This window comes from Cavia porcellus, unplaced genomic scaffold (assembly GCF_034190915.1).
Source record: "Cavia porcellus strain 051 isolate PalLab524CR breed Dunkin Hartley unplaced genomic scaffold, mCavPor4.1 scaffold_17, whole genome shotgun sequence".
Classification (NCBI taxonomy): domain Eukaryota; kingdom Metazoa; phylum Chordata; class Mammalia; order Rodentia; family Caviidae; genus Cavia; species Cavia porcellus.
Genome location: NW_026947500.1, coordinates 73,646,307 through 73,659,004, shown reverse-complemented (window position 1 = coordinate 73,659,004; position 12,698 = coordinate 73,646,307). Strand labels below are relative to the sequence as shown.

Here is a 12,698-nt window from a genome sequence, read left to right as displayed (position 1 = left end):
CTGTCCCCAGGCAGGCTGGGAGCCGCAGCGCGCCTGCTCTGCACCCTGCAGCACTGCGGTGGACGGGGTGCTGCGCCGCTGAGCTGCGGGCCCAGCTCTTCTTTCGATCTGAGGTGGGCTCTCCTTAACTTGCGGGATTGCCCTTGCAGGGCTGGAACCTGTGACTCTCCTGCCTCAGCCTCCTGAGGGCTGAGATGACAGGCCTGCGCCGCTGCCCGGGCTGCTTGGTGTGTTTGGGGGGGTGGGGGGGTGTTTGAGACGGAACGAAGTCCGGGCTGGCCTTGCGCTCAGTGTGTAGCCCACACCGGCCTCGAGTCCACCGGCGTCCTCCTGCCTTCGCCTCCCAGGGCTGGGATCACAGGCTGTGCCGCCACGCCAGCATTTGCCTGGCTGTCTTAACGCCTCGTTTTGGCGGCTCCCAGTGTCCTGCTCTTTGAACAAGCTTCTGAGCAGCTTTGTGGCTTTGACTCCGCGCCCTGGTTGGCAAGCTCCGAGTCCTGTCTTCCGTTACTCGGGGAAGAGGAAAAAAGCCAGCAGCCTAAAAATAGCCCAGTGCACTCTCCCAGCCCACAGCTGTGTCTGCGGCCAGGGCTCCCGCCTCGCTTCGAGGCATGCGGACCTGCTCCCTCCTGTGGCTGTCGCTGTGCCGGGTTCTCAGGAGTGGCTTTTTTTCTTCTTGGTGGCACTGAGGCTCAGACCCAGGGCCTGGTACACGCGGAGCGAGAGCTCCAGTGCTGAGCCACCCCACCTGTGTCCCCTCCCACATGAGTGCTATGTCCGCCTCCAGGGGGCGCCTCCCGCCCTGGCTGAGATCTGCCCCCGTGGTGGGGGGACCACTGCCCAGAGCAGGGCAGGGCGCCCTCCGCTGCAGGGGCAGCCGTGTGGCCCGCAGGAAGGGGCCGGGGCTCGTCTGTCGGTGCAGGCACCTCAGGCTTCCTGGCCTGGTGAGAAACTTCGTTCTCCACAGCCCTCAAAGGCTGAGGCAAGAAGGTCTCAAGTTTGAGATCAGCCTGGGCAACTTAGTAAGACTGTGTCTCAAAAAAAAAAAGGAAAAGAAACAGATGAAAGAAAGAGACAGGAGAGGACCTGTGGGCTCTGCCAGGCCACGCAGCGTATGGGCTGCTCGGGCGCCTGCAGGACGGCCATGCCATAGAGGCCGCGGTGGCCGTGTTGCCACTGTCCCAGGTGGAGGGGAGCCTCTGCAGTCACCTCACTGGAGAGGGGTCAGCAGGCCAGGCCTCTTTGCTGCCCAGGCTGGGCTCAGGTGGGCCATGCAGGGCACGTCCCAGCCCTTTGGTTTTGGGCCAGGGTCTCACTGAGCGGCCCTCCTGCAGGGGCCAGCGGGAGAGGCCTGTTGCTGAGTGTCACCACACTGGCCCCATCCCCGTGGCTTGGCCCCGTGGCCCTCTGCTTGCACAGCCCCTGGCCTCTACTCTCTGCCCTGGCCTGGCTGCAGGAGGAGGCGACAGGAGCAGCCGGCAGCAGGGCACGGCTTGCTGGGGCTTCTGCTGCAGACTCGGGCTGGGTGAGGGGGTGTCAGGTAGGGCCTGCCCAGCCCCACATGGCAACAGCTGCACTGTGCTGCCCAGGGTTCTGGGGGCAGCGTCTGAGGACGGGGTGCCCGTGCCATGCTGCTCCTGGGTACAGGCACCCTCTGTGGGGAGCTCCCTGAGGGCCTGCGTGGGGTCACACCCTGGACATGAGGGTGTCCTGTGGCGTGCGTGTGTGCCCCGCTCTCCGGGCCCGCCCCGAGTGCCTGCAGCAGGCCGGTTGGCTCCTTCCGTCTCACGACTCCGCTCATCTCATGTTCTTTCCGCAGCGGCGCAGCAGGGTCGCCGTAGTAAGTGTCCCCGTGTTTTCTTCCTCAGCTGGAGCGGGGTGATTTCCTGTCGGAGGAGTGGAGAGAACGGATCGCCAACACGAGGTACGGCTGCGGGCTGTGCCGCTGGCCGGCTGGGACCCCAGGCTCCACCCCTCCGTGCCCCTCGCCTGCTGGCCCCGCTCATGCTCCCCTGCGGGCCCGGCTGTCCCGTCATGGGCTGTGGCACAGGCCCAGTGCACGTCTTCTGGGGCGTAAAACTTCACCATGTGCCTGTTCTGCCCCAGAGCTCCAACCTGGTCTCCGGGGGGCTGCCATTGGCAGCGTAACTGTCCTCGCTATGCTTGTCCACTCTGCTTTTCGTGGGCTGCCAGGGAACATCTCTGGCCACCCTGGGTCATGCAGGCATGGGTCTAACCCTGGCCCGTCCAGCAGGGCGCAGCAGCGTCTCCCCATGGCCCGGTCCCGCAGACTGTCCCGGGGTGCGTGTGGGCAGTGCCTGGCAGTGGCGGCGGCAGCACGCTGTCCACGCTGGGACTCTGCACTCACATCATGTGGCGCTTGGCCTCACTGAGCTGGAACATTGTTTTGCAGTGTTATATTTGTGAATAACTTTGCCTTTGGTCCTGAGGTGGATCACCAGCTGAAGGAGCGCTTTGCGAATATGAAGGAAGGTAATGCAGTGTCCCTGGCCTGTGTTCTGCTATCTGTGGCTTTAGATCCCCAGTGCCCAGCCGTGGCCTGCCCACCTGACCCCCTCAGAGCCCCTTCCCCTGGCCAGGCAGGCCACGGGCGGAGTGGCCTTGGCGGGGTGGCTGCTTCCCCTGCAGCTACGGCTCCTCGGTGCCCCGCCCCGGCCGGGCTGTCGGGGACAGGTCTTCTGGGTCTGCTCCTTCCTCAGGTGCCAGAAAGCAGATGGGGTGGGGACAGCCTGCAGCTCTGTCGCAAGATGTCAGGCAGGCCGCGTAAAACAGGCCCCCAGCTGTCTGGGCAGCATGGACCTGAGCACGCGTGGAAGGAAGGAAGCTGCCCAGGTTACTTTAGAGCCATCAGTGGCGGGCAGCACATGTCCCCCAAGAAGCCTCTGGGTCCCTCCTGTGGGCCTGAGTGCCCTCGTGGGCACTGTCGTCCTCTGCAGTCCACGGTCTGCTTTCTGTTGCCCGCCGCCCGTGTCCCCAGGTTTCCTGCCAGTGTTCCTGTGCGGTGCTGCTGACTGGCTTTCTGTGTCTCCTCTGTTTTCTGTTTCTGGAGTTTCGGTTTTTGCACGTGGGTGGGCCCCAGAGCCTCGACCTGCACTGTGCCCAGTGCTGATAGCTGTGTCCTAATGGTCGCTTTGTACAGTGGGCTGTGTCCTGAGGTCGCTGGCGTCCCGGATTTCTCTCCTTGCGCCGCGGCCTGTCCTGCGCGGGTTCCTGGGTGCTGGGTGGCCTCTTGTCAGGAGAGCCAGGCTTGGTGCCACTGCGGTGGGGCAGGACGGCCACGCTCCTCCTGGTCACACGGGTTCAGGCAAAAGGGAGGTCGCCACAGAGTCCCGCCCTCTGTGGTGCTCAGATGAGGCGTGCTGCGCTCATGGTCTGTAGGGCCTGCCCTCCCGCCCGGCAGGGACCTGGGCTCGGCCGTGCTGCCCCAGCCCAGCCCTTGCACCGAGGGCCCAGAGTGCGGGCATGTGTGGCGGGAGTGGCCGGGCCTTTTCTGACTTTGCAGATTTCTTCAGTACTGGGGGAGGAGCCCACAGCCTCCACACTGAAGGACGTCCCCTGGCTCTGTGATTCATGTTTTGAGACAGGGTCTCTCGGCTCACAAAGCCTCCCGTGCTGGGCAGGAACTTGCAGCCCTCCTGCCTCAGCCTCTGCTCAGTCTCTTGTTTTGAGACGATGGACTCACTGTATAGTGCAGGCTGGCTGTGGGCTCACTGTGTCGCGCAGCGTGGCCTTGAGCTCAGTGTTATCATCCTGCCTCAGCCTCTGCCTCCCGAGTAGTGGGATTCCAGGCTTTTGTCACTGTGTATGGTTCTTCTTGAATTTTAATTTTTCTTTATTCTTACAATAAAAGGCTAGTTTCTTGAGAGCGTTAGTATGTGTTGTGCTTAGTAAACACCTGACATGTCTGTTCTTAGTACGAACGCACGGTGTGTATAATGCCCTAACGTGCACACAGTAGCCTCGTGGTTAGGTGGCATCGGTAATGCCAGTGTTTGACGATAAACTGAGCGCCTCGTGAGGTTTCTGGTGCGTTCGCGCTTGGAATTTGGTAAAGCAGCAGCGCAGTACACGGCTGTGAGGGCGACTGGGAAGAAGCTCTGCGCTGGCCTGCTGGTCCTGGCGGCTCTCCAGCCCGCGGCCTGGGGTGGAAGGCAGCGCGCTTCCTTTTCATTTCCCTTGCTTTGCCGCGCCTGAGCCGCTCCAGCACGCCCGGCCTGCTCTGCAGAGTGACTTGGTCGGGTTGGAGTTTGGGGCACGGTCTTGGTGTATACTGCAGGCTGGCTTTGAACGCCTACCTTTCCCAGGCTGGGGATCCTCCTGCCTTAGCGCCTTGGTACTAGGACTACAGTCACGCACTGCCGTGCCTGACCCCGTCCCTGGGCCACAGCATGTGACGGGTGCGCACACGCGTGATGGGTGGAACCGTGAGCCTCCCCTGTGCTAGGCAGTCGAGGTACTGCACCCTCGGCCCTGCAGTGGGTTATTACAGACTCACCGCACGCACGCGGATGGCCCTGCTTTGCCTCGTGTCCCAGTGAGCCCCAGCACTGCTGTCCGTGGCAGCAGCCTCGCTGCCTTGTGGTGGTGTCTCCCTGACCATGTTGTGGTCCTGAGTCCCCCAGGACCCTTTCCCCAAGCACTCGGGTAGCAACGCACCGCGCAGCCAGGTCACTGCCGTCTGAGACGGTGCCTCTGAGGGTCAGTTGTGCTTCCTTCATCGTTGTGGGGTCAGAGGTCAGCTCCAGTGAGATTGTACCAAACCTGAAAACTTTCCTTTTATTTACCTTGCTGTACCAGGGATGGAACCTAGGGCCATTGCACTGGGCTACGTCTCCAGCTCTGATTGTTCTTTTTTATTTCGAGACTGGGTCTCCTTAAATCACTAAGTTGTCTTGCTTGTGCTTAAACTTCAGTCCTCCTGCCGTAGCCCCCCAGAGTGCCAGGATCACCGCGGGGCCTCGGCACCCTCGGTTTGGGCACATTTTCAAGGAGTTACCTATACGGGTTGGCACTGGCAGCTAAGGCGTTTCCTTCCCTCATAAGGAAACGGGGATCAGGCCCGATGTTCACGCGGAGCACTTATTCTCCTTGGTAACTCTTGCCGCATCTCTCCCTGTTGCGTCTGTGCGTGTGTCTGTCCCCCCAGTAACCGGTTTCTGTGTTCCAGGTGGGAGAATTGTGTCCTCAAAGCCCTTTGCGCCTCTGAACTTCAGGATAAACAGCAGAAACCTGAGCGGTAATGAGCGCTTGTGTCACTAGGTTAAAGGTCTTGGTTCCTCCTCTTGCCTGTGTGATCTCTGGTGTCCCCGTGACAGCGGTCTGGGTGTCTCCAGTCACTCGGCACGCCTTTCTGCTCTGTTGGACGTGTGGCCTCTCCTGATAAGCCCCGCCAGTCACATGGTGTCCCTGCCTCTGTGGCCCAGGGACGGGGTCAGGCCTCAGGATGCCACAGACCACTCGGCATGGTGGGTGGAGATGAAGAATGGTGGCCGTAACTCAGGGTCTGTCTCCCTAGCTGGCAGGGCTTTTGGGGTCAGGTCCTGGCAGCTAAGGGCGCAGCGATGGCCCTGACCTGTCCTTGTCCCCCTCAGACATCGGCACCATCATGCGCGTGGTGGAGCTGTCCCCCCTGAAGGGCTCCGTGTCGTGGACGGGGAAGCCAGTCTCCTATTACCTGCACACTATTGATCGAACCATAGTGAGTGTGCCGACCGTCACTGCGTCCGCAGGCTGCTGTGCCCCCTGCCCCCTCCCTGCGGTGGCAGCCAGGCCTGTACCACGGCCCCCTGATAACACTGGGTGCTGGCAGGTGCTCGTTTTCCTAAATGGGTGTGAGGGTGATGGGTATGCCTTGTCACCTGAGCTGCAGTGTCTCCCTCCACTGTCTGTTCCCAGCTCTGCATGACGCAGTGCTCTGGGGCTGGGGCTGTCTTCCCATGTACCCTGTTGTGGCCCAGCTGGCCTGGGACCTCTCCGCTGCCTGCCCAAGGGTGCAGGACACTGCTCCCCCGAGACCCAGCCCGTGAGTGACATGCGGCAGCCGAGCTGGGCTGCAGGCCGGCAGCCACCTTTGCTGCTCTGCCTCCTTGGCCGTGCGGCCCAGCAGGGGTCCCGGGTTGCCTGGGGGAGGCTGTGTCCCCAGCTGTCATCATTTGGGAACCAGCGATGCCTGCCCTCCCTGGGGCTTAAGGGGCCATCCCACTCCCAGGTCACCTCTGCTGGTGGTTGCTGGTACTCGAAGTCCCCAGGTATGGGTGCGGCTTACAGACCCATCCGTCTGGGCTGTCACCATCATCTTGGCAGAGTCTGATTCACTTCTAATCATGTTTTTCATTTCTTTTTAGCTTGAAAATTATTTTTCTAGTCTGAAAAACCCAAAACTCAGGGTAAGTCTGTTTCCTTTCTCCTTGCTTCAGTCCCGGGGAACTTCCAGGAGGTGCCGAGCCTCCAGGGCGGGTGAGCTGGCCTGGGTCCGCTCTCAGCCACGAGCCTCCCCCAGGAGCTCGGTCTCTGGGCCCTTTGGAGAGCTGGAAACCCGAGCAGGGCTGGCTGGCTCTAGCCCTGGTTCCCTGGACGAAGGGAATGCGCTGCCTAGCTTGCTTCTGGCCCTCCAGCCATGTCCTTCCTGTGTGTGCAGGACATACCTGGGACTCTCCAGGGCATTTTGAGGCCCAGCCTGGCCCTGGGGCCCCTGGCCTCCCTGCTGCAGGGCAGCGTTGCTGGACCTCTTCTGGGCATCTGGTTCCCTCTGTCCAGCTGTTCCCTTTCTCCCTGCTCAGTCAGTGGCCCTGGCCTGCATCCCTCTGCGCGGCAGTGAGTGGCCTGTGAGATCTGCCATTCGGCCTTGGTGCCTCAGTGTTCCCGTCTGGGTCTGGATGGAGGAGTTGGCGTGGGTAGTGCCAGGGCCATCAGGACCCTTGTTGGACTCTTTGCAGGAAGAACAAGAAGCTGCTCGGCGCCGACAGCAGCGAGAGAACAAGAGTAATGCGACCACCCCGACCAAGGTCCCCGAGAGCAAGGCAGCCGTCCCCGCCGAGGCCCCCATGGTAAGGCCTGGCCACGGGCGCCCAGGGTGGGGCCTGGAGTCCTGGGGGGCGCTGCGCCCCATTCTGCTCTGCACAGGGGTGCACGGGACCCACCCGCTGTTTCCCTCTTGGTCCGCCAGGATTCTGGTGCTGAGGAAGAGAAGACAGGGGTGACCACAGTCAAAAAGCCTTCGCCCTCCAAGGCCCGGAAGAAGAAGCTGAACAAGAAGGGCCGGAAGATGGCTGGACGGAAGCGTGGGCGCCCCAAGAAGATGAACGCTGCGAACCCTGAGCGTAAGCCCAAGAAGAATCAAACTGCACTGGATCTCCTCCACTCCCAGACCGTGTCCCAGACTGCGTCCTCCTCGCCCCAGGGTGAGCGGCCTCAGGCCACCCTGAGTCATGTGGGGGCACTGTCCTGCACCAGCCTCGGCCTCCAGGCTCGCGGCACAGCGTTGGGGGCTTGGTCCTCGCCTGTTTGCCAGGGGAGAGCTCGTGACAAACACTAAGGCAGGGCTGGGTGTACAGGGGCACGCCTGTGTCCCGGGACCCCTGGGAAGCTGCGGCAGGAGGTCACATGTGCAAACCCAGCCTGGGCAACTTGGCGCCAAGTGTGTTGAGATAAAGGCTGGAGGTGTTGGGGTGTTGCTGGGTGTGAAGACTCTGCTTTTCATCCCCCAGAAAAGACAGCGATAGAAGTGGTGTCACCAGTGGAGGTTTCTGGGGTCCTGGGGGCAGGGAGTGGGCAGGACCACAGGCCGTGGTGTTCAGCGGGTCCTCTGGACTGGGGCCACGCTGTTGCCCACCACGACGCGTGGGCTACAGAGTGGCAGGGCTGACGGGGACGCTGCTCTTGCCCACAGATGCATACCGGTCCCCTCACAGCCCGTTCTACCAGCTACCTCCAAGTGTGCCCCGGCACGGCCCCAACCCGCTGCTGGTGGCGCCCACCCCGCCCGCACTGCAGAAGCTGCTCGGTGAGGCTCACCCGAGGGCACCGGCCTCGGGACTGGGGGTGTGGGTTCTTTGGGCCATAGCTGGGGGCTCCTGGTGAGCCCCCTGAGAGGCAGGGGTGGGGTCAGGCCCACAGGGCTGGCTGGCAGGGACTCTCGTGGAGGACCTATGGCGTTCCTGACTGGGTGTCACCTCAGGGACTCGTGGGCAGTGTCTACCACGTGTGTTTGTCAGGTTGGGGTGTTTCTGTTGGGGTCAGGTAGATGGCAAGGGTGCTGCCCGGCACTGCACCATGCAGAGTCCCTGTTGTGCACTGTGCAGGCACCACCCACAGCCCGAGGCTGTCTCTGGGCGATGTCCAGTACCCAACCCCCGCATGTCCAGCTCCCACAGCCATGTCCTTTCTCTCTAGAGTCCTTTAAGATCCAGTACCTACAGTTCCTGGCATACACGAAGACACCACAGTACAAGGCCAACCTGCAGCAGCTGCTGGACCAGGAGAAGGTGCGTGTGGCCTTGGCCACTGGGCTCAGGGATTGTAGCCCCATGCTGGTTCCCATGTCACCTGCCCTCCTCTTGCAGGAGCGGAATGCACAGTTGTTGGGCACGGTGCAGCAGCTCTTTGGACACTGCCAGACCCAGAAGGAGGAGATCCGCAGGCTGTTCCAGCAGAAACTGGACGAGGTAGTGGCCCGGAAGCTGTGCTGGCCGCCCTGGGACTCTTTGCCCCCTGATCTCTGGCATGACCCTGGGAGCGGGCAGGGTACCCGTCCTGTTGGTTGCTCTGTCTTTGAGAGTCCCCACCTTGAATAATTCTTCGGGCCCTGGGCTACATGGCTAAGGTGTTTCTGGCTGCATCCTTGGGGCTCCCTCTGCTGCCCTCTGGTCCCTGCTGTCCCCTCTCCTTTATCACCTAGGGAAAGCTTCACCCTCCCCTCACCCCAGGAAGACACTCTGGGGCCCCTGGGGTTGCTGTGGGCTTTGTCCCTGTGACATGAGCCTCACTTGTGCTGTGCATTCCCCGTGTCCCTAGCTGGGTGTGAAGGCGCTTACCTACAACGACCTGATCCAAGCCCAGAAGGAGATCTCGGCCCACAACCAGCAGCTGCGAGAGCAGTCGGAGCAGCTGGAGAAGGACAACCGAGCACTGCGCGGCCAGAGCCTGCAGCTGGTGCGTGCGCCCTGCGCCTCCTGACCCCATGCTGTGGGAACGTCCATCACCCCAGTTCCCTGGTCAGCTCGCAGTCACCCGTAGCACAGGTGGCCACGAGGTCCCCGCCCAGCAAGGAGTCCTGGCTCTGGCGCTGTTCCAGGTGCCTTGCTGGAGGATAGAGGCAAGCTGCCCTGGGCTGGCCCCGGCACCCACCTGGGGAGCCCCAGCACCCCAGTCTGCTCTGTTCTCCCCCACGTTTGTCTGGCCAGGCACCACTGAAACGCTGTTCCTGCACCCACAGCTCCGGGCGCGCTGCGAGGAGCTTAAGCTGGACTGGTCCACGCTGTCCCTGGAGAAGCTGCGCAAGGAGAAGCAGGCCCTGCGCAGCCAGATCTCCGAGAAGCAGCGGCACTGCCTGGAGCTGCAGGTGGGCCCCGGCCAGGGGCAGGCGGGAGCACCCTGGGACCGGCCCTCCCGGTCAACAGCTTGTGGGGAGGTCGCTGGCCCGGGGGTCGCGCATTCGAAGCCAGCGGATGCGCTGAGGCCGGAAGTGCGCTCGCAGGGCAGGAAGCATGGAGGAGAGCGGAGCCTGGGCTCCCTCGCGGTGCACTGCCTGGCATTGAAGGGGCAAGGTGTGCATCTCACTGCACAGCCTGAGCCCTGCGGGTGGCTGTGTCCAGGCAGGGTGTCCCAAGTGACGCAGGGCATCCCCGTCACTGCTCCCTCGGGGTTCTTGTAGGTGATTCACTGTGGAACAGCTCTGGGATGCCGGGCTTTTTTTTTTTTTTTTTTTTTTTGTAGAAGTTGGGACTTTTCCCAAGGACTTTCCACCAAGGAGCACCTCAGTCCTATCTCCTTTGGAGACGGTCTCACTAAGCCACTGTGTTGCCCAGGCTGGGTTTGAACTTGGCATCTGCTTCCCTCATGCTGCCAAGGCTGCTGGGATCACAGGTGTGTGCCACCACACCTGGCCCAGAGACTTTGCAAGGCCATTTCCTTAATGACATGTTCCCAAAGCCGTTTTACTGGCTTTTGAAGGTTCCACAACGTGTCTTGAGGCAGGCGTGGTGGCACACACCTGTAATTCTTGAGCTCTGGGAGGCTGAAGCAGGAGGATCCCTTGAGCCCACTTTTCCACTACTGGGGATGAACACAGGTGCTCAGTACCCAGTTACATCCAGCGCTGTGTATTTTTAAGTTAAGAGGCAGTCTTATGGGCTGGAGATTTAGCTCAGCGGCATAAGTGCCTGCCTTGCAAGCAGGCACTTGTGAGTTTGATCCCCAGTACTGATAAAAAGGAAAAAGACAAAAAAAAAAAAGAGGCAGTCTTATTTGCCAAGTTTGGGCTGGGAACTTGTGACCCTTCTGCTTCAGCCTCCCAGAGTGCTGGGATGGCAAGTGCACGCCGCCCCACACAGCTACGCTCAGGAGTTGGAGTCTCTAAAACCGTGCTGTTTTAGTGATGAATGAGAGCTGTTCCCACACTTTGGGTTGTAAGAGATGTGTTCACACAGTTTCTGATCTTTTTTTTTTTTTTTCTTTTTCTATGGTGCTGGGGGTTACTGGGAGTTACATTCAGGGCCTTGCACAGAATAGGCAGACAGAGTACTACTTAGCTCCAGCCACAGCGCTTTTTGAGGCTTGGTTGTTGATGTTTATAATCTCAGCACTTGGGAAGCGGAGGCAGGAGGACTGCTGTGAATTCCAGCCCAGGCAGAACTGTATATATATATATAACGAGGTCCTGCATCAAACACATACACAGAACAACAACAAACAAGATCAGTGTTGCCACAGGGTGGCGCTGACTAACACGAGGCTGGCTTTGCATTCGCAGTTCTCCTACCATGGCCAGCAGGGAGCTGGGTGGCAGGGGTGGCGCCGCTGTACCTGCAAAAGGTTCCATCCTCAGATGCGGGCAATTTGGGCTTTTTCACCCAGCATAAGTGACCAGCATCCCTGCAGCACCCAGCGTGGTCACCTTCTGTTCCTTCCTTGAGAGGGCTGCTCCCCTCATGGGGGAGGGCCTGTGGGTGCCCTGGGCAGGGTGGCCACCCCTCTACCTGCTGGCCTCACCACCCCTGCCCCTGTAGATCAGCATCGTGGAGCTGGAGAAGAGCCAGCGGCAGCAGGAGCTCCTGCAGCTCAAGTCCTGCGTGCCTCCTGATGACACCCTGCCAGTGCCCCTGCGCGGGAAGAGCACCCTGGGCAGGGAGCTGGACACTGAGGCTGCTGGCCGGCTGCACCTGGAGCTGGACTGCGCCAAGTTCTCCCTGCCCCCCTTCAGCAGTGCGAGCCCTGAGCTCTCCATGAACGGCCACGCCGCTGGCTATGAGCTCTGTAGTGTGCTGAGCCGGCCCTCATCCAAGCAGAACACCCCGCAGTACCTGGCCTCCCCCTTGGAGCAGGAGGTCGTGCCCTGCACCCCCAGCCACACCGGCCGGCCCCGGCTGGAGCAGCTGTCGGGGCTGGCGCTGCCCGACTACACCCGGCTCTCCCCGGCCAAAGTTGTGCTGCGCCGGCACCTGAGTCAGGACCACGGGGGCTCTGCCAAGGTGGCGACCAATGAGCCACACCCTAGGTGAGTGTACCCAGGTCTCTGAGGGCCCATGGGTACTCGGGAGGTTTGGAGGTTTCCGAGGGCTCCAAGAGTGACTGGGTTTCCTATTGCAGAGCCGAGCACCCCAAGGAGAGCAGCCTCCCCTACCAGAGCCCTGGGCTGCCCCCTAGCATGAAGCTGAGCCCTCAGGACCCAAGGCCCCCTTCGCCAGGGGCAGCCCCCCAAGCTGGGGAGAAGGGCAGTGAGAAGGTGAGGTGCCACCCCTGTGAGCCCCAAGCCGAGGGCTGGGCATGAATGATAGGCCCCTCAGGTTTGGGAGGGCCAGGAGCGGTCATCGGGGTAACTAGGGCTCCAATAGGGGTGCCGCCTAGCCTGGTGGATGCGTGGAGCTCTTTGGGGACCCAGGGATGAGTGGCCAGGTAACGACAGGGAGGGACGCCAGGCTGGCCTCCCCCAGCACCACACTGGCACCAGTCCAGGAGGCCATCATTCTTAGGCACCTGTCACAGGGCCTAGGGGGGCGATGGTGAAGGGGCCAGGACGTCCTAGCCCATGGCCAAGGGCCCGCCAGGTGGGAGGAGGTCCCGAGAAGACCGGGGTGCTTTCTGGAGGCGGCGGTGGGGCTCAACATGTGCGTCCATCTGCATAGGGCGGGAAGGAGCGCATGTATGGCAGCCACGGGGAGACCATCACCAGCCTGCCCATCAGCATCCCCCTGAGCACCGTGCAGCCCAACAAGCTCCCCGTCAGCATCCCCCTGGCCAGCGTGGTGCTGCCCAGCCGCGCCGAGAGGGTGGTGAGCACGGGCTGGGCCACTGCGGGCGCGGGGGCGGGCGGTCGTCCCTGTCCGGGCCACCGCATGCCAGTGGACTGCGAGGGCGCTGCTGCTCCCCGGCCGAGGGCGGGCGGGGTCCGGGGTTAACCGCAGCGTGTTGTCTGTTCTCACCCCCAGTCTGTTTCTGGTGAAAGGTGGCGTGAGCGGGCG

The 12,698-nt window shown here is 61.9% G+C and overlaps 1 protein-coding gene across 3 annotated transcripts in view; it reads left to right on the top strand.

Annotated features, from left to right (window-relative positions):
* Dot1l (DOT1 like histone lysine methyltransferase) overlaps window positions 1–12,698 on the top strand; it is a 40,390-nt gene that overhangs the window by 19,932 nt on the left and 7,760 nt on the right. For all 3 annotated transcript variants that reach the window (XM_063228929.1, XM_063228928.1, XM_063228930.1), the window contains exons 8-22: window positions 1,869–1,924; window positions 2,414–2,493; window positions 5,189–5,257; window positions 5,613–5,719; window positions 6,366–6,407; window positions 6,957–7,067; window positions 7,187–7,421; window positions 7,910–8,023; window positions 8,413–8,504; window positions 8,583–8,684; window positions 9,034–9,171; window positions 9,455–9,580; window positions 11,247–11,734; window positions 11,827–11,962; window positions 12,363–12,509. In XM_063228929.1, the coding sequence (XP_063084999.1) occupies window positions 1,869–1,924; window positions 2,414–2,493; window positions 5,189–5,257; window positions 5,613–5,719; window positions 6,366–6,407; window positions 6,957–7,067; window positions 7,187–7,421; window positions 7,910–8,023; window positions 8,413–8,504; window positions 8,583–8,684; window positions 9,034–9,171; window positions 9,455–9,580; window positions 11,247–11,734; window positions 11,827–11,962; window positions 12,363–12,509 (2,043 nt within the window). The remainder of the gene's footprint in view (window positions 1–1,868; window positions 1,925–2,413; window positions 2,494–5,188; window positions 5,258–5,612; window positions 5,720–6,365; window positions 6,408–6,956; window positions 7,068–7,186; window positions 7,422–7,909; window positions 8,024–8,412; window positions 8,505–8,582; window positions 8,685–9,033; window positions 9,172–9,454; window positions 9,581–11,246; window positions 11,735–11,826; window positions 11,963–12,362; window positions 12,510–12,698) is intronic.